At 34.2% G+C, this 24610-nt stretch overlaps 1 protein-coding gene across 3 annotated transcripts in view; it reads right to left on the bottom strand.

Moving 5' to 3' along the window:
- ARHGAP12 (Rho GTPase activating protein 12) overlaps positions 1-24610 on the bottom strand; it is an 84995-nt gene that overhangs the window by 28701 nt on the left and 31684 nt on the right. The window contains exons 3-7 of one of the 3 annotated variants that reach the window (XM_090266648.1): positions 20211-20474; positions 13345-13485; positions 11763-11843; positions 8205-8330; positions 4373-4447 (exon numbers count right to left, since the gene is read on the bottom strand). In XM_090266648.1, coding sequence (XP_090122774.1) covers positions 4373-4447; positions 8205-8330; positions 11763-11843; positions 13345-13485; positions 20211-20474 — 687 coding nt within the window. The remainder of the gene's footprint in view (positions 1-4372; positions 4448-8204; positions 8331-11762; positions 11844-13344; positions 13486-20210; positions 20475-24610) is intronic. The other 2 variants (XM_090266646.1, XM_090266647.1) reach the window with 2 other exon arrangements.

Here is a 24610-nt window from a genome sequence, read left to right as displayed (position 1 = left end):
GTGGGAAAATATTAGATCTTTATTTCAAACTAACTGGTGTATTTTCCCTACTTAACATGATTAAAAATTAACCAATGTTTTTTTGTGTTGATTACTAAAATAACTTCATAAAAATATCCTAAGTCCAGTAAAAAACACTCATTTTCACACATGAATATATCTTGGCCTCAATATAACTGATATTTAAAACTTCATAAAATAAGCAAATGTTTTAATAAGGATTAGCAAAACATGGTTAACTTTTAACCAAAAAGATTATGGTAAGAATATCCTACCCTAATAAGGCAAGAAAATAATACAATGTCAGTATTACTATTAAGTAATTTGGGAAAACTTCCACAGGCCCATAATCACTTCGCAGGTTCCAGAACTTCTAATCAATGTGGCATTCATTAGGCAAAATAGGCATTTCCCAATTTCGGCTAACAAGCAGTATGTACCAAAATCAATACAGTCCAGTTCCAGCTGGGTGGCTTGGTTGGTTGGAACATCGTCCGGCACACCAAAAGGCCGCGGGTTTGATTCCCAGTTGGGGCGTGTATGGGAGGCAACCAATTGATGTTTCTCTCTCAAATCAATAAACATATCCTTGGGTGAGGATTTTTAAAAAATCAGTACAGTCTATCCAAATCCTTATGTTCAGTTAATCATGTAATTGTTTAATACTAAGATTCTTATAATACAGAAAAAGTAAACTTGCACAATGATAGTGTTGAAAAAGAGCCAGAAACTTCCAGAACAGGTAAATCCACAGCAATAGAAGGCAAACGAGTGGTCGGTGAGAGGACAGGGAAGGGAGGTGTGGGCATGTACACTGACTGCTTCACTGTGAGTTTCCCTCTGAGGAATGACTGTGTCTGAAACTAGGTAGAAGGGATAACTGCACATTGTACATATATGAAATGTCACTGAACTGTGTAGTTTAAGACAGTTAAAGTGTAATTTTTTTACATGAATTTCAGCTTAATAAAAAATTTTTAAACCAGTGTTATTAAAAAATTTGATATTCAAATTATATTTTTTAAAAGCTTTAAAATAGTATTATTAAATGGAAAAACGACCAAATTTGTCCATTAATACTTTTCTTAAAGAAATGTTGAAAATTTCTTTTTCTCTAATATCATAATTGGAAATATAAGTTGAAAAACTCAAGTTTCCAAACTGTATATTCTAAAATTTTATTCAGTATTCAGCAATCTAGAACTTTAAAATGCATGTTCTAATAGGTACACTGGGACAAAGAGATTAGGTTCAAATCAGCCCATAAAATCCTATTTAAGCAATACTGCTGTCATATTGTAGAAAATGTAATAACTTTTAAAAATGTACACACTGCCATTTCCAAAAACGATGTGCAGGAACTATGAAAAATAACAATGCATTTGAAAACTAGAAATGAAAAAAAAAATGAACATGTTTAAAATTTATATTAAGAAATGGAGTTTTAAATTGGGTTTGATTAGAAGAGATTGAATGAAAATACGTGGACAAGGCCTATCAAAACAGACCAATGTTTTATATAATTCTATTCATACGAAATGTCCAGAACAGGCAAATATAGTGAGACAGAAAGATTACTGAGTACCATCCTTAAGTAACCTTCAGTAACAATTTTTGAGATGATGCAAAGTCTAAAGTTGACTGTGATGACTGTTGCACATATCTGAATATACTAAAAACAACTGAGTTATATACTTTAAATGGGTTAGCTGCATGGTATGTGAATTAATTTCAATAAAGCTTTGATTTAAAAAAAACTAAAAAAAGAGTTTGAAGAGGTAGATGGGCAGTTGGTAGAGATTTTAAGATGACATCAATAACTAACACTGATTATTATATCATTTTCATCTCTAAATTTGTAGCTTCCTTTTCCTTACCACTAATGGCTTTATACCAACCATATTTTAACTCACAAAAAAAGGGGGGAAGGACCTCCTTGTATTAACTGGGTAAGAGTGGGAAAAACTAGCAAGACTAGGTGGAAGCAGGGCAAAGGGAAAAGAGAGGAGCAAAGTAGAGGGAGGGAGGAGAGGTCAACGGGGCAGAAGCCTCAGTGAGGAAGGCTGACAGCATGGAAGAGGTGGTTTCCCAGCATTCCCCATTCCATGGGAAAGGAGTGCTGTGTGGAAACAGACTTGGCCTCAGAGTTGTTCACTGTTTTGTTTTGTTTTTTCCACTTGAACATACACAAAGAATGAAAGACAAGCAACACTGGTGAGGCACTTCCTATGATGGCCATCAGAGGGTATCATGAGTCCAGGATGGTCTTTCAAACTCTTCAGAGAATGGCTAATGCTTGGAAAATTAATTTGCAAACAGGCCTTTGTACCTCTATATAGAACATTTACAAAGTCTTATTTCTACAAGTACCTAAAAATTCCCTTTTACCAAAATATGTATAATTTATAAAAGGTCTTATTAGGAATTTTATATTACCTATATTTAAAATAAGTTAAAAAAAGGTTTCTGCTTTTTTCCTAGATGGACTGCTAGAGCATGGTAGTAACAGCACCGTAAATCCATACAGTAATTCTTTACAAAATCACTAATATGTTCACATTTATTTTTAAGGTTTATGAACCCACGACTGTGTTAAATAAGGCAAAAGATAAAAAAGTAAAAATGTAGTCCCTATCTATCCCTTAGGAGTTTAAAACCTTAGTAGGGAGACAAGGGATACATAAGGTAACTTTAGCCCCTTCAATGTAATACGTGATCTGAAAGTTCAGTAGAAAAAAAAGAAGGGGTGGGGGGAGAGACAATCATTATACTGCTGAGATTATTCTGGACATTGGAGGCAGGGGAACTACCTGAGCAATGTCAGAGGGAAATGTATACAACAAGTGACATGAACCATCAAGACCTGACAAAGCTAGGGAATGGAGAAAGTTAGAAAAATAAAACTAGGCATCTGTGGAAATCCTTGCCTCTGACTAAGCCTTCAGAAGAATCTTAATAAACAACAGTCTATATAGTTTTCATAAAATAAGAAGGTAACAAAGTTTGTTTTTAGAAGCTTTAAAAGTTTCATTTATTCATTCAATAAACATTTAATGAACAGCTACTATCTGGCACTGCAATAGGTATTGGGGTGATGCTGTTTCTTCTACTCTAATGAAGCTTTTCTTTGTCTAGTGGGGAAGGCAGGTTATTAACAGATGGTTCACGGTTACTAGAAGACATAAGAAACGAAGAGTTACTCAATTCATGTAATCAAGTGTCATATAATTAAATGCCATGAAGAGTACTACAGGAAAACCTGACCAAATTTAGAAGATTCAAATAAAAATTCTCTGAGGAAGCAAAGTCTGAACTGAGCTCTAATGAATAAACAGAAGTTAATCAGTCAAAAAGATGTGGGAGAAAAATGTTTCAGTGGGCAGAGGAATGACAGTGCAAGGACCTCGAGCTGTAAAGCAGGCTCCTTTGAGGAATGAACAGAAGGGCAGTGTAGTCTGAGGAAAACAAGGCAGGAGGAAAGATTAGGACCAAGAAGAATAAGGTGAGGCTGGAGAAGCAGTCAAGAGCCAGAGTACTCATGATCTTGTAGTCCTCATTAAAAATCACAGCCTTCATTCTAAAAGAAAATAGAAGCCACTAACAGAGAAAAGCAGGATCAACAAATTACAGAAAAGACTGGGGGGAACTTCATATACAGAGTTGAAGTACAATTTCATCCCAGTTATGACAGGTACATAGAGAAAGGTCACTCGGAGGTTTTCCAGTTTATGGAAAAACTTGAAGTTGAGTTTCATCTCTCCAGTATTCACCTAGCATAGACTGAGCAATGTATTTTACAGCTTAGAAAAAAACAATGGCCTTTATGCTCATTAAGGAGAGAAATGCTTCTTACCTTTGGACTGCTCGCCTGAAGAAAATAAGGTCAAGTATAATTTGATAGGATTCTCCAGGAATCTTTATATTTATTTTTAAAAACCAAACAAATTCATCACTTACAAATATGGTATATACATTAATCATTTAGATACCATATTTTGCACAAAAAGGAGCTTTTGTATCAACAAAATCTGACTTTGAATTTAAATCTATTTCAATTATAATTATTCTTTTTTTTCATCCTCACCCAAGGATATGTTTATTGATTTTTTTTTTTTTTTTTTTTTGAGAGAGAGAGATGAACAGACAGAGAGACACACTGGTGTGAGAGAGAAATACTGATCGGTTGCCTCCAGTACAAGTCCCTACTAGGGATCAAACCTGTAATCTTGTAATTATTTTTAAAAAGAAAAGAACGATGAAATTTAATAGAAGCCCAAGAAATATTTAAACATTATACTTTGAGAAAATTAATTTATTGAAATTGATTGAAATAGCTGGACTAAATTTTACTACAAGCTGCTATCATACTAACTGTATCTTGGTGCTTTGGTGAAGAGGGAGAAGACTCATTTTCAGGAAAGCAGGGTTTTGAGGCAGGTGGAGATTCCTATAAGAAATAAGTAATGAAAAATGTTACTCTATTTTATATAATTACATTACTCCTTCTACTCACAGTGGGAGAGCTTAGTAGGGAAAGCTAAGAAAATTATTTTTCTAGTTATTTTCCTTTTATATTGAGCTCTGAAACTATAATATGGTACTGATTTACAAACTACAGATATCATAAAGTTTATGAAATAATGGCATAATTTATACCAATTAGTTAAATTTAAATACTATATACAGAATTACCCAAAAGAGATGATGCATGTTGAGTTAAAATCATGATGTCACATCAGCTTGAATTAACCACATTTAATCTAAACACTGTGGATAAAAATGTAATAGTCACTATTCTGACTTGCTCTTGGCATTGTAGGTATGAATATTCATGATTAGGCAAAGAACAGCCACAGGAATTACTTGACAACGGTCAGAATAAGAACTTTATTTTAGTCAACAGCTATGTAAGAAATTAAACTGCTATTAATATTTAGAGTAATTTACAACTAACTTTCTAATTATTAGAAATCAGACTTTTTAAATGCAAAAAAAAAAAGACACCTCAGATTTAAAGATTAATAACTCACCAGAAAAAAACATTTTAATGTCTAAGCCTATAAGAATACAACAGGGGCAAACCAATAATGTGTATTTCTAAAGCAATTCTGCTTTGTCAATTATTAAAACATGGTTTGTGATTTCTACCACACATGTTTATAAGACTATTCATGGAGGATAAGGCTGAAAAAATATTTTTTGGGTATCAACAGCCAAGCTCCATTTAAATTTTCTACATTCCTCTAGATGCTTTGAATAATTCCAAGGAAAAAGAATTTTAAAAATCATATGCCAATAGCTATTGTTAATTTTCCTACAAAACCAAATAATCTCTTTGAACATTCATCTTCACATCTGTATCAGTCCACTATTCTATGCTTATGAAACTGTATAAGGTACTGTCAACAAACTGGGGCATTTGTATTAAATCATAATGCAAAAAGTTGGTAACTCAACATCCACTCAATTGGGGAAAAGTCTTCAGATTTATATGCTATTATAATATGTAAACAAAGAAACTAGGCAGTAGTGCAAATTTACAAGAAAAACCCTTGAAGGGACAACTTCCAAAACAAACATTCTCTCTCTACACTATTAACGTAGAAAATACTAAAATCATGCCAAACATTTATTTACAAAAAGGAATTACACTTAATGTCCAAATTTCAGTTTAGCCTAATTTAAGTACTTTTTCTGATGGCTTCAAATGTTTCACTTTCAATTTCTTGACTTCTAAAAGTGTCTAATATTAAAATAGTCTGAGAAAAAGGAAAGATCTGATGACCCACAAACTAGAAAATAAGCAAATGAATAGTAATTGTAATTTATTTTTCATAGCATATCAGTCCTACAGAAAGAAAAGCCCCATCAAATGGAGTAATTACGTGTAACAATCTTATTATGGACAAGAAACAATTTTACATTTACACATTTATCTATATATACTCATAAATGTCAGAGAAGGAAAACTCTGACTCCAAAAAACCTCCGCTGCCTTGCGGCATACCTCTTCAGGGGAAAGGCTAAGGGAGTAAACCCCAACAGAAAATCCGGAGCCGGAGTCCCTAAGGCGGTTTGACGTTGTAGTCAACACCGGCAACTCCTGCGGCGCACCTGAAGCCAAGCTGTATTGACTCCGTCTTTCCCTTGGACCCTTCAGCTGCGAAGAGAGGGGGGGTCTGCTGCATGGGCAACAGCAGACCCTCCATATCACCCTGCCCAGGCTCTGTAGCTTCAGCTTCACTGGAGAGGACACTCCAGCGTCATCGCAAGATGTCGATTCAACACAAGAGGAGACAGATACCATGTCACTCCCGAGTCGAACTGCACAGCCATTCTCGGCGGTGCAGATAGACTCTTAAGAAGCTACACCATCGTCTCTCGAGACGGACGGCTGCCGACGACGACGACTCATAAATGTTTATGTATATATAGATATATATTAAATGTCTCCAAACAGCAGGTTTTAGTAAAAAGCATACACAGGCAGAAGCAAACAGATGCACTACACACACACACACAAAATATACACACACCTCCCTTCTCCAAGGTTGTTGGCAATATCATAATGTTTGCTACACAGCAGGTTTCTATTATTACATTTCACGTTATATAACTTTACCCCTTTATATTAGTCAGCTGGTTTGTTCTGGTATAGTTCTTCTTTCATAGCCTCAAATCTTAAAAAAGTATTATTAGGGGATGATAAAGAAAATTTTATTAGCTGAAGCTATTATCTGTGATTTTATTTATAAAAGGTAGGTGGGGGGAAAAAGACATTTCTACCAAAAATAAGTGAATCTCTGGTCTCAAGAAAATCATGTCCTCACAACTCTAAAACAGATGAAAAAGGAAACATAAAAGAACTTTATGAAAATTATTCTAATTGAAAATAAATTTCAAGGAAGATTAAAAAGGAGTAAGAAATTATAAGTCTATATCACCAAAATAATCACCCTTTTTGCTCAGCATTCAGAGGCAGTGGAATTGGTTCAACAATGGCTTTTACATTAGAGAATTATATATGGTATTTAGGAGCTTTTTCTATACCCTGAATTGTAATCTGGTTCTTGGAGTAAAACGAGTTTTTCTTTGAAAATCTCTAGGAATCTTACCTACTCAGGTTACTCTCAATGCTAATATATTTTCAAGCATTCTTCAAGAGCACAATCCCCAGAATTTCAATCCTTTAATATGCCCTCTACATTCAACCTTACAAAACAGAAATGAGAATCTGACCACTTTCATTGTTGTTCTATTACTCCATCTTATGAGTGTAAACTGTTTCTACAGTTCCACAAAAATCCTCCTTTTAATTCAACAAAGACCAATTTCAGTCGCTTGTAGTACAAAAAAACAAACAAAAAAACTTGTCTTGACTGATAGGTTGAGATAATTTTTAAAGGAATTTAAGACTAAAGTATCCAAATATAGAGAAATATGCTTTAGAAGAGTTCATTCTGTTTTTAGTAACACACCTAAAAACGCAAGAAACCTGTTAACTATGTCAAAAGAGAAGTCTAATAGTGAAATTTTTAAAAAGTCCCCATGAATAATTATCCTTCTAAAATAATTTATTTAGTATTGGGATGTTACCATCACCATCACATTTTACCGTAGTATGTATGCCTGTGTTGTGCAAATTTGTACTGATTTCCTAGTCCATCACCAAAATGAAGCCACATGAAAAGATGTAACAAGGAAGTTAAAAACTTTTAGTCTTTTCCATTCTGAAGTTTGCATCAAAATTCATCCCCTCTATGAAATACAGAAATTACTTCTTTGATAAAAGAAGCACTTATATGCAAAGAGCATTCAGGGAAACAAAGGGGATAGGATTGCAATCTTCCCTGGGATGGGGGAAAATGAATTAAATGTCTGTATGATAAAACCTCCTAAAGATTGAAGACAAACAATTAATAGATATGTAACTTTAAAACAGAGTTATTAAAAAATAAATAAAAAAAGAACCTGTCAACTACTAGACTCAATTTTATCAAGGTATATGTATACCATTAAGCTACAGATAAGGAGATCTGTGCAAAAATCAAAACACTTCAAAACCAAAACCTACTCCAGAACAAATTGATGTCACATACAATAAAACACTAGTCACACCAAGGTATGAGATTCAACAAAGGAGAAAAATTATAATAATAAAGAATTTGCCAAAATTCTCAACAGGTTTTCTCAAGAAGTCTTACCTTGTCATTGGTGTCCAGCACAATGGTGCTATGTCTCCACTTTGTTAACACTATTGGTTCTTGTAGCCTCCTGTCCAGGCTTCTACTTTTAATTATTTCTCTTTGTTGCTGGGATGAAGCATTATACTAAAGAAAGAAAAGTACTTCATAAATAATAGAAACAAAACTAGAATCTAAACATGGTGGCTCCCACTGACATGTGATGTTAGGTAAAGTTCATCATATGAACTAACATGAATTTTCTGGCCTCAGTTATCTCATCTTTTACCAGCAGTTTGGTATTAGAGGGACCAAGTTAACACTATCTTTGGTAAAATAACAAATCTTCCTCAGTCTAAGGTTCATCAACTGTAAAACAGATATAACAGAAATATCTAATTCAAAGAGTTGACGCAAGGACTAAACAAAGTACTAAAAGTAGCAAATACTGCCCTGACAGTAGGTTCTCAATAAATATTAGTTATCATAATTTATACAATGAAATCATCAGACAACTTTTTAGGTTCCTGCTACTTCTGAAAGTCACATGAGTTCAATTTTTAGTTTAGGTTTTCAAAATAATGCTTACATACACTGTAAAGTACTCTCATATATAAAGGGATTTTTTAATGTTTGTTTTTACTTTTGTTTCCACTTACAGGCCAAACACACTATTATTTGTTTCTCTGAAGTGGTAAAATATAGCAAGGTTGGAAGGTAGAGATAGTCCTAACTCTAAAGAACATTCCTAAACAAATCAGTTGCGTACAAATAATATGTAATAACTGTCAAGAAAAATGCATATAAAATTAAAAACATATTATCAATAAGGTATTAAATCTTTTAAGTGTTTGAAATGTCAAGCATATCACCAAGCATAAACATTTGAGAAATGTGAGGTTTAAGAGTTACGCTGTTTTATACAGGAAATTTAGTAAGTTATAAATTATAATAACAAAAGAAAAGTAATCTGCTTTTCTTCTACTGAAATCAAAAGACACCTGATATATCTATTAACTCCACTCCTACAAAGCCCAGTAAATCTTAAAATTTAATGACTGATTATAATTTCAATAAAAGTATCTTTGGTACTTTTAAATATTTTAAGATGTGTTTAATGTTTAAAAATCTTCCAGCATCTTTCTCCACAATAAGCCATTTCTTTTCTCTCCAACATGAATCTATACAGGCCCCTCACAAACTGTCTCCCAAAGCTGTTATTTCATTCTTCACATTAAAATTTGCCAAAGCCAGGTAATCACAGGTGGGTGTTGGTTATTAATTCACTGTTGCTTAATCTTAAGATTTATCACAGTTCACTTAGGGATCATTTCTAGAATAAACAAAGAAGCAGCTCAAAGGCTACCAAAAAATTGTGTGCCAGAGATCTCTAAGTGAAAAGAGACCCAATTATTAAACAGCACTATATTGTCCCTTCAATATAATCCATAATGAATAGTTGTGTGAAAGCTTATACATTAATTTTGTTACCTACCCTAGTTTTTGACCTTTATAATTACCACAACTGTTTAAAAATCCTTCCTATGTGGCAACAAAAATGATGCAAAATTAAACTAGGTAATAACAATTTTAAATGTACTAACAGTTTTACTAGCAGCAGTATGTTCATAAAAGACAATAAAAAGCATAAATGAAACATGTAAAATCTAGTGTAGACAGAAGACAAAAAGAAAGTGGCATAATCAGAGAAAAGAAAAATAAGACCACAGTTACACACACACACACACACACACAACCCTAGTTTAACAAGATGGCTAAAACAATATTTTTTTAATCCCTTTAAAAACACTTTTGTTTTAAAAATTTAACTGAAATTTTACTTGAATTATTTCAAACTTATACAAAAGAACAGAGACTATAATGAAAACCTACCATCAAACTTTAGTATATCTAACATTAAGACATTTGCTTCAGGTACCTTTAAAAAATATATAGCCATATTAAAATATTATAAACATATTAGAGGCTCTGAATACAGCTTCCAGACTCCATCCGGTGGTCCAGGGCTTTTTTGTGTGCCAGGAGTTTTTTGATTACTACTTCAATTTCACTTGTTATCGATCTGTTCAGGCTTTCTGCTTCTTCTTGATTCAGTTTTGGAAGATTATGTTTCCAGAAATTTGTCCATTTCATCTAGGTTGTCAAATTTCTTGCTGTACAATTGTTTGTAGTAATTTCTTACAATCCTTTGTATTTCTGTGTTATCGGTTGTGATTTCTCCTCTTTCGTTTCTGATTTTGTTTATTTGGGTACTCTCTCTTCTTTTCTTGATGAGCCTGGCTAAAGGCTTGTCAATTTTGTTTATCTTTTCAAAGAACCAGCTCCCGGTTTTACTGATGTTTTGAATTGTTTATTTAGTCTCTATGTCACTTAATTCTGCTCTGATCGTAATGATTTCCTTCCTTCTACGTGCTCTGGGCTTTGTTGTTGTTCCTCTAGTTCTTGTAGCTGTAGGGTTAGATTTTTTATTTGGGATTCTTCTATCCTTTTTAGGTAGGCCTGTATTGCTATGAACTTTCCTCTCAGGACTGCTTTCACTGTGTCCCACAGGTTTTGGGCTGTTGCGTGTTCATTATCATTTGTTTCCAGAAACTTTTTGATTTCTTCCTTAATGTCATTGTCTAACTTACACTCTTACCAGCAGAACATAGTGCCTTGCACTGCCCTACTTGGTATTGTTGAACACACATGCACTTAAGTATATAAAATAAATGCATGTATACTTGCACACATTAAAAATAATCTATCTGAAGGGTAAAATGCTATCTCACTGTTCTAATTCACATTTTCCTGATTACCTATAAAACTGAGTATCTTTTCATATATTTATTTCATGTCATTTCCTCTTCTGTGTATTGGTTAGTCCATGTATTCTGCCTATTTTCAACTGGGTTATCTTTCTCTTACTGGTAGGTACAAAAAGAACCAGGATGTCTGCTATTTTTGGTATTCTAAGCCTTTGTAAGCAAAATTGAATACATCTTTTCCTAGTATATAGCTCATCTTTTCTCCTTTGTGTATTGTACCTTTTACATTAGAAGACATTTTATTTAATTTTGATGCAGTCACATGTCAATCCTTCTTTTCATAGTTTTTGCATATCTAGTTTTATTTAAGAAATCCCTTCTACTCAGAAGTCAAAGATATTCTTTGATATATTCTTCTATAGCCTTAAATGTTTGATTATATTAAATCTTTAATCTACCTGGAATTAATCATAAGTGTGAAGTCAGGTCAAGGTTTTTATTTAGTTCTTTATTTCTTTCATGTGAATAACCAATAATCCTGGCAACATTTATTGCATAGTCCATGCGTAGCCCACTGATTTATAATGCCACATCTGAGCTTTCTCTTCCGTTCAGGTCTATTTTTCTATCCATGTGCCCATACTACCCCATCTTAATCACCTGAAACCTATATAATTTTATTAACCAATGTAACCCCAATAAATTCAATAGAAAATTAATAAAAGAAAGAGTTGAATAAAAATTTAAAAATAAACCTACTCATATTTCATCTACTACTTTTAAATAAAAATTCAATGTTAAGGTTTATTACCTTTGGCAATTCCCACTCCGACCTAGATCCATCAGCACTGTAGTAATATTGTCTACCTTGATCATCAACATGCTTGAGCCACTATAAAAACAGAACAGGTGTTATCTTTTAGGTTAAATAAAAGTGAGTTTAGGCTCATACAACCAGAGATATTAGATATTATTCTTGTAAACTCTATTTTACTTGCTTCAGAAAACTGCAAAAAACAATTTAACAACCTTATGCTAATAGACTTAGACTAATAGACTTTTAAGTATGGAAAGAGTAAATAAGCTCAATATTAACTATAAGTTTATTTTCTCTTCCTTTCCACCAAAGTCAAGCTAGTAGTTTAAGTACCACTTAAAACGTAAGAAATAGTTGCATATAACATAAAGATACAGAGATACATATGCACTGAACACAGGGCCACACCCACCCAGAAAACAGTATTGGAAAATTAACAGGAGGGGATTTATCCTTCGATCATTAAGTAGAAAACTACTAAACAATTTAAGCCAAACTTCATGTAGCCAGCATATCTTACTGTGATTAAATAACTATAAAAAAACATTTCATACAATACAGAGAATATGAAGAGGGAAAGACTACTGCTAATACAAATATGTGATCTTGATTGCGATATTTATGAATGCTACTGTTTCTTCATGTTCCAGTGTCAAATAATTAAAACAGAAATGAGGGGTAAAAGCCTACCTCCTCCATTCATTCCCAAGGGCCTATCCTCTAAACCAGTCCAATCAACCAGGAACTTTCTCTGATGATATGAGATTTAATATACACATATAATTTCAATATGCATTTCCAAACTAGTTAATTAATCATAAAATACTAGATCTGTAGTTTCTGTTTTACATAACTTGGTTATAAAAAAAAAAAGGAGTATAGGAAGTGAGGCAATATATCATAACAACATGCTAAGAAAACTAGTATTCCCGAAAACCAATTCCCCAAGAAAAATGCAGTCGGCCCTTTGTATCCACAGGTTTCCTACATGTTGATTTAAGCAACTGCAGATTGAAAATATCCGCCCCCCACCCCCAAATCCCAGAATGTTCCAAAAAAGCAAAACTTGAATTTGCCACGTGCCAAACTCTACACTGAATTCATGAGAATGAAGTGACATATAGGCTGACTCTGCTGTAGCCCATGTGCAAAAATAGGGTATATGCAAACACTATGCCATTTTATATAATCCAAGGACTTGAGCATCCTTGGATTATGGTATTTGTGGGGGAAAAGGAGGGTCCTGGAACCAATCCCTCAAAGTTACCAAGGGATGACTATATAAAGAAGTATGTTTACTGAAGAAGTCTAAAGAGAATGACACTCAAAAGGCCTACTCTTAAAAAGATCTGTCTTAAGTGGGTTCTGATACCATAAAAATAAATGTAATTGTCAGCAGTTTAAAACCATGAATCAGTAGTTATACTGAGTTTTCATGTTGTCAATTGACATAACTACAGAATTACAATGAAAAATATTTTTATGAGTTTTTAAAATACTACTATAACTTCAGTACACAATGATTTTATGAGAGGATTCAACCAAGAAAGCTAGATGAGAAAAAAAAAGAATGTACCTTTTCATTAGTATAGTCACTGGTATACAAGGTATGCCCACGTTCATCCAACTCTTCTGACCAACCCCTTGGAGGAGAACCACACTGACTATCTGACTGGCTGTAACAAATGCTGTGGTAGTTTTCTTCTGATGAAAGAAGCTATAAATAGTCAGAAACATAGGATTTTTCTTCTTTGAATAATATAAGTATGCAGTAGTTGAAAATCTAAGAGATGAAGCAATTGTACTTCACCGTAAATACTAAAATATCCTGGACATATTTTAATAATTAATTTTCAAAACAACTTGTTCACTCTTTCACATGGTACACTGTAAGTACTGAGGTGAAATTAATAATAGTTATTTCATCACATTAATGCAACCCTAGAAAAAGTTCACCGTCCTGGGCAGGTAGCTCTGTTGATTACATGGCATCCCAATACACCACCTTGGTTCATCTCAATTCACCAAGGTTGCAGGTCCAGTCTCCAGTCAGAGCACATAGAAGGAATCAACCAATGAATACATAAATAGCAAAGGACAAATGGATATTTCCTTTCTTCTCTCTCTCTCTTAAAAAAAAAAAAATCAATAAAACTGAAAACAATGTTTTCACACTGAGAGACAAAATGCTACCTTTTATTTAATGCTGTTTTTTAACTGAAGTCAGGTTTTAAAATGACGTAGGTGTGTATATGCACACATGCCTATGTATAAGCAAAGCAGGTGATGAGGACACCAAGCATCAACCAAGTTCTCACTCACCTATGAGTCTATCACAAATTCCTAGTCAGATGCCTGGCAAACAACAGTGCTCAATAAATGTAACTTAACACTATTTTTAAAAAGTGTGTGGGAAGGAGACAGGGGAGAAAAGATATTACCTTTGTAACACTATTTGATGTTCTATTTATTGGCAAGTTTTCCCAACTCACTCAACCAAATGCTTACTAAAGACAGCTTGGAAACTAAACTTCAAAACAAAACAAAATATTGAGAAAATTCAAACACAAAGAGATTAAGAAATTCAGTGTAGAAAATAATTTAGGTATGCTTTACTTTAAAAAGCATGATAAACTTCAGACATATAAGCCGGAAAAAAAAAAAAATTGAGAAAAGTTAATAATTTCTGCTTTTTCAAATAAAAGGCACCATAATGTGACAAGTAGTAATTTGGCCATACTTCCTTCATTCAATATTTACTGGGTTAACGCTTATGTGCAAATGACCTTTCCAGGATCACTTTCAGGTGAAAGGGTTTTTGTAATTAAATCTTAACCATGTATTTTCTACCACTGTAATTCCATCTGAAACACTAAGATGGGTAGATTCTAACTGTTGTAGAAATAATTTAAAAACATAAAAAAGCCTAATTTTAATACATTCACAAGTACTGGCATAGACAACGTTGCAGAAGCCTTGCATAAAATGAACTGTATATGTTTTGTAACAGTAATGTTTTTAAAAAATGGAGCCCTGACTGGTATGGCTCAGTGGATTGGGCATAGTCCTGCAAACAAAAAAGGTTGTAGGTTCAATTCCCAGTCAGGGCATATGCCTGGGTTTTGGGCCAGGTTACCGGTTGGCAGTATGCTGGGAGGCAGCTGATGGATGTTTCTTTTGCAGATTCACAGACTGATGTCTGTCTGTCTGTCTGTCTGTCTCTCTCCCTCTCCCCACTTCCCTCCCTCCATTCCCCTCTCTGAAAATAAATAAAATTTTTTTTAAAAAAATGGAAAACCTAATTTAAAAAAACAGGAATTTTTTTCTATTTAATCGAGACCACTTAAAACGTAAGCTCAGGTAAGCAAAGTGCAACAAAATCTTTTAGAAACAGAATAAAAGGTGGCAGTCTAATTAATAAAATTAATTTAAGAAACACTAAATCAATTTTTTCATAAATATGACACTCTAGTTGACAAAACGCTCGCCACAATTTCCCATCTTTTGAGCAATAAAGATACTCCTTTCTGCCATAAAAAGAAACAGGAGTAGCTTTAAGATCTTGATATTTACTGTTACAAAAGAGCTACTTAATGGCAATGAAAGAAAAAATAGAGTATTTTTGACAAGCATTCTCCAAATGTTAATTGCTCCATACTAAATACCTCAACTCACTCAACAGGATACGTGTCTCAGTAACTTTGGGGTATGCATCCTGCAGCAAATGTAGCCTAGTAGATATCTTCCATTTCTATTACAGAAGGATAACTGGTAGGTACGCAACTGATTATTCAGATGAAAATAGTTTAAAATATTACATAAATATTCTTTTTAATCATTAATGAGCAAGAGGTTAGTTAAGTAATGACTCAAGAGGACAAAAACGAAGTAGGAGAATCCAAAAAGATAAGGAGAGTAAAGACCAGCTTTCTCCTTAAAGGCATTTGCCAAACCTCAAACAAGAATGTTAGTTTTCAAGGTCATGCAGAAGTACTGGGGAATAGGACTCACGACCACCCAAGACAGGAACTCTAAAAGGATACCCTACAATACAGAACTGGGACCACCAAAAATTAAACCCGCAGACTATGGGTGATCCAGAAAGAAACTTTGTCCCTTTATTTCACACTAAGGATATAACAGGAATCCTCCCCAGTAATGGGAGGAAATTAGGGAAATCCTTTACCACAAGCCTATCTTCATGCAATACAAATAACCTACCTAAGTGGTCAAGTGGTCAGTAAAAACTAAAGCTAAAAATTTAGTTTCAAACTTTCACAGGATATCAGTATGCCTAAGCACCTGGCAGATACAACAGCAAACACTCCCTAAAAGAAGAAAATTCCAGTGCCCTGCCCAGTGTGGCTCAGTTGGTTGGAGCTTTGCCCCCCCCGTATCCAAAAGGTCATGGGTTTGGTTCCCGGTCAGAGCACATACCTAGGTTGCAAGTTACATCCAGACTGGGAATGGATGATCCCTGGTACTGCTGCGTACAATGCCCCTTTCAGGCACATAGTAATGCAGTAATGTTTCTCTCTCTCCCTTCCTCTCTAAAAGCAATGAAAAATGTCCTCAGGTGAGGACTAAAAACAAACAAACAATCACAACTTCCTATATATGAATTTCCAAGAACTATAATCTCATGTAAAGACACACACACACGTGCATGTACATGAGGTGAAGCAACACATCATGAGTGACAGCAGAGAAATAGCATACTCAGACTTTCAAAGACCTTTTTACTGGAATAATCAAAAATAAAATAGAAAACTAAAAAAAGATATAACAAATAAATGAAATAGATGACCCTTCACCAGATCCTTCATTGAAGGAAAAAAACTATGAAGTATATTACTTGACAAGTGAGAAACATGGAATATTAACTGCATATTAAATAATATATTAGCATTAAATTTTTTGTGGTAAATCTATTTTTCACCAAAAAAAGTGGTTTGCTGGCAAATGTCTATACACTTAAGAGAATAAAATAATTATCCTGTCTGCTCCAAATGGTTCAAAAAAAAGAGGGTGAAGGGAGGAAGAGAAAAATCAAGCAAATGTGGCAAAATACTAACAATCGGTAAATCTATGTGAAGAGTTTCTGGTACAGATTCTCGCTATACTATCCTTCTAGTTTTTTGTAGGTTTAAAACTTTTCAAAGTAATAAGAGAGGAAGCTATCAAACAAATAAAAATAACCCTTTTTAAAAATTCAATGATTGGTTTAACATCAAATAAAAATGTAGATGAAGAAGGAAATAATGAACAGGAGCTACATCTGGCAAGTACGGAGAATGACTCAAAGAGACATAGAGGTAACACTTTTAAATATCTATAAGGGAAATCAAGAGACATAGAAACGGAATAAGCAGGCTAAACATTCATCTACTCAACATTCCAGAATGAGAAGAAAGAAAAAATGGAACAGAAGCTATATACAGATAATGGCTAAGACTTTTCCAAAACTGATCAAAGATAGGACTCCTCAAATTCAGAGGTCCCAACAAAGCCGAGGCAGGAAACAGAAAAAGATACCTTCATCATATCACATCATAGTGAAACTACAGACAGATGTTAAAAGCTGTCAGCATGAAGAGACAAGCCACCCTTAAAGGAAAGACCATCAAAATGACAGATGAATTTTCATCATCAACCATGGAAGCCTGAAAACATGAGAATAAAATCTTTAATAAATTAGGAAAAAACAAACACGTAAACATTTGACTTAGATCTGTATTCCCAGTCAAGACATTCTTGAAATATAAGGATAACATAAATAAATTTCCCAATAAACAAAAACTAAGACTCTATCACTAACAGAGCCTCATTAAGGAAATTCAAAAGTATGCACTTAAGACAGCAGAAAAGTTATCCAAGATAATCTAATTTTTATAAAGAAATATGGTTTTAAAAAGTGGTAAATAGAAGGATTAATTTTAAGAGTCACCATGTACAACAATAAAAATGGGGCTATAAACAGAAATAAAATATAAGACAACAATAGCACAAAACATGTAGAGTTCTTGTATGCCTTTAAGGAGCAAGAAGATACTGATTAACTTTAGAATTTGATAGTATGCATGTTAAAATTTCTAAGGCAGGGCTTCTCAACAGCAGCACTACTGACATTCAGAGCCAGATAATTGTATGTGGTGGGAGCTGTCTTGTGAATGATAGGCTGTTCAACAGCATCTCTGGCCTCCATCCACTGGAGACCAGTAGTACTCTTTCAGCTGTAACAACCAAAATGGTCTTGACACTGTCTAACGCCACCACCCAGGCAAACCTGTCTCCAGTCGAGAGTCTTTGTTCTAGGGTAACCACTAAAATAATAAGCATCCTACTTAAGATGGAAGACTGAACACTTTCTCCGTCTCAAACCCCACTACAATAAAAATAGTGAGATATGTTTTAAAAGACCAAACTCACAAGAAGAGACAACAGTCCCAAAACTCTGAAAGCTGAGATGCAGAACAAGAAAGCAGAATCTAAACTGGTGGGAGTGGGGAATGGAGCTGCAAAGGGAAGATAAAATCCAACAAATTTATAAAGAATCTTCAAATGGCTCAGGAACTGAAGTATTAGGTATCCCCGGAACTGGAGGTGAAAGCAGTACTTAAACGAGGGCTAAAACTGCCAAAATCCCTTTTCACTCCTGGATGATGAGAGCACACCTCTCCCTTAGGCCAGCAGAAGTATAGTATTTATTCCCTCTCAAGAGGGAAAAAACAAAGAGTCTTAGTTGGAAGACTAAAACTCAGACATCATAATTGGGACATGTGTATGAAACACAAAGAGAGGAGCCTAGGGATTATCTGCAAATTGAATGCTGACTACCAAGACCTTGGCAGCCCTGACTTTCCAGACAGAAGATTTTAAGACTTGTACGGAAACTCTGATTAGTCTACAAGGAAAGACCTAATGGTTCTAACACTGGGAACTCCCCAATAAGCAGCTGACCCAGCCTGCCATAAGTAAAGTTCGAAGTGCCTTAAATTCAGGAAAACTAGCAATTATATATGAGAGTAGAATATAAACATTTTCATAAAGTCTCAAACTCTGCCTCCCATGCACAACCTTTCCCAAAGGATACTGGAAGATGTGCTCCAATCACTTTGGAAATACCTATTTTTACAATTTGTGCAGAGACTGGTAGTGTAAGCTGAGACTCTAATATATAAATCACTCTTCTATTTATTGAAATAGAAAGCTAAAAAACATGTTGTTAGAAGTTCCTGTGTATCCTTTAAATCATTCTATAATTTAGACTTTTCCCCAACTCTCCCAAATTATAAGATTTTACTTTATTGTTGACACACAGGATAATTTATTTTCAAATCTTTCTAGATCTACATATCAAATAATTTTCCTAACACTTTTCTTATTACAGTAACCAAATACAATTTTTCTCACTATTCTCAATCTCATTCTTGAACACTAAAAGTACAAGTTACCACCAAACCAAAGCTATAAATAACCAACTGAAAAATAGGACAAGAAAAGGGGTTATTAACAGAAAAAGCTTTTAGATTTTGCTAAATACAGGAGGTGTTACCTGATTTTTCCAGCTCTAGAGTTGTTAATTGTAAAAGCCAGCTGCTTTTTATAAAAGCAGGGTGTCCTACACAGGTGCAGGGGCTCTGTCTATTTATTAATCAGCAGGATTTAACACCAGTATATCAATCCTAACCAAGCTTTTCCTGCATATCTAAAACAGCCCCAAGGAATGTCTACAGAACTTGGAGATAAGTATTTCTCAAAATACAGCTTGCCAATTCACCATACCACCCTTCATCAAAAAGTGTGGGGAAAGGTGAAACCAAAGGGGGAGGGGGAAAAGAGTATGAACACCCATTAGAGAAAATGATTGTAGAATGAAATGACAGACTTACAGGATGGTCCATTTGAAGCATAGACATTAGATTATACTTATTTCCCTTACATATAAACAGAAAGTGATGTTGTACCTCTGACTGACAGAAACTGAGAAGTATCCTGCTTGCAGACCAAACCAATGAAGTGTGTGTTTTAATCAGTTAAATATCTGTCTTTATGTATTTGGCTAAGTCACATTAATTATTTTCTTTCCTTGTTTTTCTAAAAAAAATGTCACTGCTTGGGCAGGAACAGTGATTTAATTAGCTTCCAGCATATCAGCAAATGAAGGAAACCACTGGAACTAGGTAACTTTAACACAGTTAATTCTGCAACTTGTAAGCACACTTCAAGGTTAGCTACTGTCTACTAGTTAAGAGATTAAGCAGTAACTAGCATTAACATAATGAAACTTGGAAAGAAGATCTGGTATCTGAGATTTCAAGTATTCTACCATTTCAGTACCAAGATACAAACCTATTCACTCTGTTTGTCTCTGAATAATGAAAACAAAAAACAAAAAACAAAGTTTGGTAACTCACTGATCAACTTCCTGATTACTCATACCTCTTGATCTCCTGGACTCTGGAAATCTCCTTTGCCAATACTTGTATCCCGAGTCCATCGAGGGGGTTTCCAAGTTCTTTCCTGTGTTCCTCTGTTATAGTAATAACTACGTCCTGAACTATCTTTATGAGTCTCCCATTCTCCATTAATCTGAACTGCTGGGCTCCCAGGAAGCGGAGGGAGAGCAGACTGGGATAGTTTCAGTTCTTGTAGATTAGCGTAGACGGGAGAATCTGGGCGTCCTTGACTTGGAGGTGTCGTTGCCTGCAAAAAATTTGAAATATTCATGTTTAAATTGGCATAACATTTATAAATTAAAATTAAGTAAAACAAGGATTTATAAACATATATACTAAAATTCACTTAAAAACATATACAGGTGTATATATTCTATCTAAGGAAGTAACAGTTTTAATATTCATAGTTCGAAAAAAACTAAAGATTCAAATAGAATCCAAAGTGTGATTAATAATTTTCCTTCACCTTAAAAGTATATACGACTAGAAGAGTTGTGGGTTTTAGTCCAAGATCTGGCAAATAACAAGTTGTATGACGCAAAAAGCCTTACACATGAATAATTCAGCAATTATTCAGAAAACTATCAAAAGAAATATTTTTATATTCAGAGCTTTAATATTAAATCAGGAATATAAATGAAAAATAAAGTAGATATATGACTTCAGCTAACTATTTACTACATTCTATTCCTTCTCAGTTACGATTTCTTAGTGGTCATAAACAAATCATTTAATTTATTCCTAGTTTCCTTATTTGTGAATTTCCTAAAAGTGGAAAACTAAGACTGAGCAGCAACTCTGATTTACATGCTTGATCTTAACATACACTTTTAGTTTTAAATGCCTCACTAGATGTCAAGAGCAGAATACTCTTCATAGACTTGGAATAAGGACATTGTAAACTGTTTTAATTCTAGTTTCTGCAAAAAATCACGTGTCTGAGAACACCTTTTTATACTGTGTATTCGCAGTTGTGTATATATCTTCCCTTTATGACAGGGTTTCTCAAATCAAGAGGTGCATTAAATAAATCAGGAAAAAAGCAGATATGTTAAGAAACTCTGTCTTTAGGAAATCTCTTACTGTAATCCTTTACCTAAACAGAGTAATATGGTCATCTCCACTGACCAACAAAGTATTTGATAAAATTCAACATGGACTCAGGATAAAAGTCAGCAAGTAAGAAATACATGATGCCTCCTTAATATGACTTTAAAAAATTATTTAGAATAAACATCATACTGACATTTATGAAAAGCATTTTCAGTAAAGTCAAGAATAATACTAAGATGCGTTTATTCAACACTGTACTGGAGCTCCTAAGCAATGTACCAAGCTATGAAAAATGAATTAAACTTATGAATACCTAGAAGAAAAAACCCTGATATTTGTCACTGACATAACCAATATTTGAAAACCTAAGTTCATGAAATCTACTAAGTTTAATTAGTTGGCCAGGTACAAGATCATCTAATCAGTTCCCCATACATGAGCAATGACAAGTTGGAATTAACAGAATAAAAAATCTCATTCACACTAGAAGAACTGTTTAACACAAATAAATTCTAACAGAAATGTAGAAAACTAAGTGAGGAATACTTATAAAACTTTCCTTAGACACCGAAAATTATACTTGAATAGATATGTTCCTAAATGGAAAAACTGGACTTTGTAAACATGTTACTTCTCCAAAAATTAGTCTATAAATTATATAAATTCAATGCAATGTTCAGCCCGCACTATGGCTGCTACACTGTCTAGCACACAGTAGAACTTAATGGGATTTGCTGGATGGACAAACAAATGCAAGCACATACGCCCAAGTAAAAGCAAAATTAAGGCCTTTGGTTACATGTGAGAAAACTAGGAAACATCCATATTCCCAATTTGGGAAAAAGAATGGGCAGTTTTGTCAGCACCTAAGATAGACACTACCTAAAAATGAATCGAGTGTCAAGTACTCAGGTAGGTGCTAATATTAAAACTATAAATAAAAAAATGTCTTGTGTTCTAGGACCCCATAATATAGAAAAAATGTGACAAAAACCACTTAAACGCATAATAAGACACAATGCTCGAGCTACACATAGGACACCATGGAGACCTGGAAACAAGTAACTAACCTTAGAAATAAAGAGTTTGCCAGGTAAAAGCTGAGGATACAGGAGGCAGCAAGAACAAAGGTTTGAGGGGATAAAAAGAAGCCTGGTACAGTCAGGAACGATACTGACTTACAGAGTAGGCAAAAGGAGCAGCAAGAGAAGTATCTATGGAGAAGCAAATGACAGAAGGAGTTTGCATGTCATGTTAAAAAACAAAGCCGTTATACAATAGCATTTAGGGAACTAATGAAGACTTGAAGCCAGGAAATACACTCTGACTTAAAATTTAGAAATATTACAGATTTTAGAGGGGCACAACTAGAGACAGAGATCATTTAGGAAGTTGGTAGAACCGGACAGACACAAAACACAGGAAGCTAGAGTAGGAATGGAGAAGCAGGGCCAGAGTTAAGAAATAATTAGGTTAAATTAACAGGCAGATTATACCTTTGTTTATGTGGAGCAGTTTTTGTTGTGTGCGTTTCTGTTTATAGATTAAATAATGTCAAGGTGAAGAATAGGATAAAAAGAGAGGAGCAAAGAGGAGTTCCATTTAGACTGCATCAGGTTGATACTCCTTTTGAAGATCCAGGTGAAAACACTCAGGCTGTTAGATATACAGACTGGGAGCTCAGCACAGAAATCAGGGCTAAAAATATAAATATAAAAGTCATTAACCTGTAGGTGGAGTCAATATCTTAAGACAGTACATAGAATGAGAGCAGGAAGAAAATAGAACCCTAAGGAATACTAAGCAGTTGCTTCATGAATTAAAATTATAATGTAAGTATACAATTAGCACATGGTCTGACACAGTGACTTCCACTATTGTTATTATTATTTTAAGTGTTAGTAAAATTAATATAATTAAGTTACCAGACAAAGTAAGAGGACCTAGTAAAGGAGGCAAAATGGGAAGTCTGAAGTAGAAAGTATAACAGAAAAAGACAGTACAGTATTCCCTCACTTATCGCAGGTATTACGTTCTAGACACGCCCCCCGCCCCCACGATAGGTGAAAATCCGCCAAGTAGGAAACTTACATTTAGTTTAGTATTTATATATATTTGAAGGCTTTATAAACCCTTCCCACACACTTATAAACCATTCCCAGTCCCTTATTAACCTTTCCCACTCCCTTATTAATCTTTTCCACACTTTTATAAACACTACTTATGTTCTTTAACATATTCTACATCTTAAACCTACGTAACTTTAACAACATACATATACAGTACCACAAAATCCCACTATATAGCGAAAAGTCCGCGATAAATAATTAAATATAATATTTTTTTAAATCCCGCGATACAGTGAGGCCACGATATAGAGAGGGACTACTGTATTTAAAAGTCAAGGAGAAGGAACATTTCAAAAAGGCGGGAACCTGATGGTACCAATCCAAAAACTTCAACATAAAGGCTCTGAAACTAATCACTAGATTCAACATTTAAGAAGTCGTTAAAAGACTTCAGCTTCCAGACAAAGGGTTGGAAATTACCTTCCATAAACACCTAGAAAAGTCAATGAAACACAGAAAATTATTTTCATGCATGCACAAGTAGCACAGGACTGTGATTCCTGAGAAGCAGCGAAGGTGAGCTCTGCCACCCCCATGCTTTCTGCCTGGAGGTGGTTTCCAGGGGCAGCCTGAGGAGGTGAAGCCCAAGCAGAGTCTACCAAGCTCAGTAAGTGAATAGGACAGAAATACAGGTTTACACTTATTACTTAAAGTAACAAAGGAAGTAACAGAAGAAATGAAAATAATTAGATAAATATCAAGCAATGCAGAAAGGAAAAGGAGAAGAGAACGGTCCCTATTTTTTTAAAAAGTCAGGGAATTTTCAAATGTGATATTTTTCAAAATTGATAAACCAAGAAATAAAGGCAGCAGTGATGTCTGAAATTAAGAGATATAACAGTAATTCTAAGTAGAAGAATATAGTTAGAAGATGTTTATTGACAATGAATGAATGGTAAAACTAGTATTTCACATTCTCACTTTCCAACAATTAAGTTTATTGATGAATAGTCACTTGTAATATTGTTTGGGGACTGTGATAGTGGTGGTAGTCAAGAACTGGTATTTTTTAAGTACCTTATGTGATTTTTATGTATACTACTGTTCAGAAGACACTAACAGAACTCAATCTACCTGAACTTAGGGCAAACTAGTTCACCATGGCTCAATAAATTGGTATTATAAAATATATAACTACTTAAAAGACAATTCTGAAAGCCATACCACCAGTTGCTTCTTACTCTGAAGGTAAGTCAAAGGA

This window comes from Furipterus horrens, unplaced genomic scaffold (genome assembly GCF_987537825.1).
Source record: "Furipterus horrens unplaced genomic scaffold, mFurHor1.1.pri manual_scaffold_2, whole genome shotgun sequence".
NCBI lineage: Eukaryota > Metazoa > Chordata > Mammalia > Chiroptera > Furipteridae > Furipterus > Furipterus horrens.
Note: the sequence above shows the minus strand (reverse complement) of the source record. Positions and strands in the feature narration are given on the sequence as shown.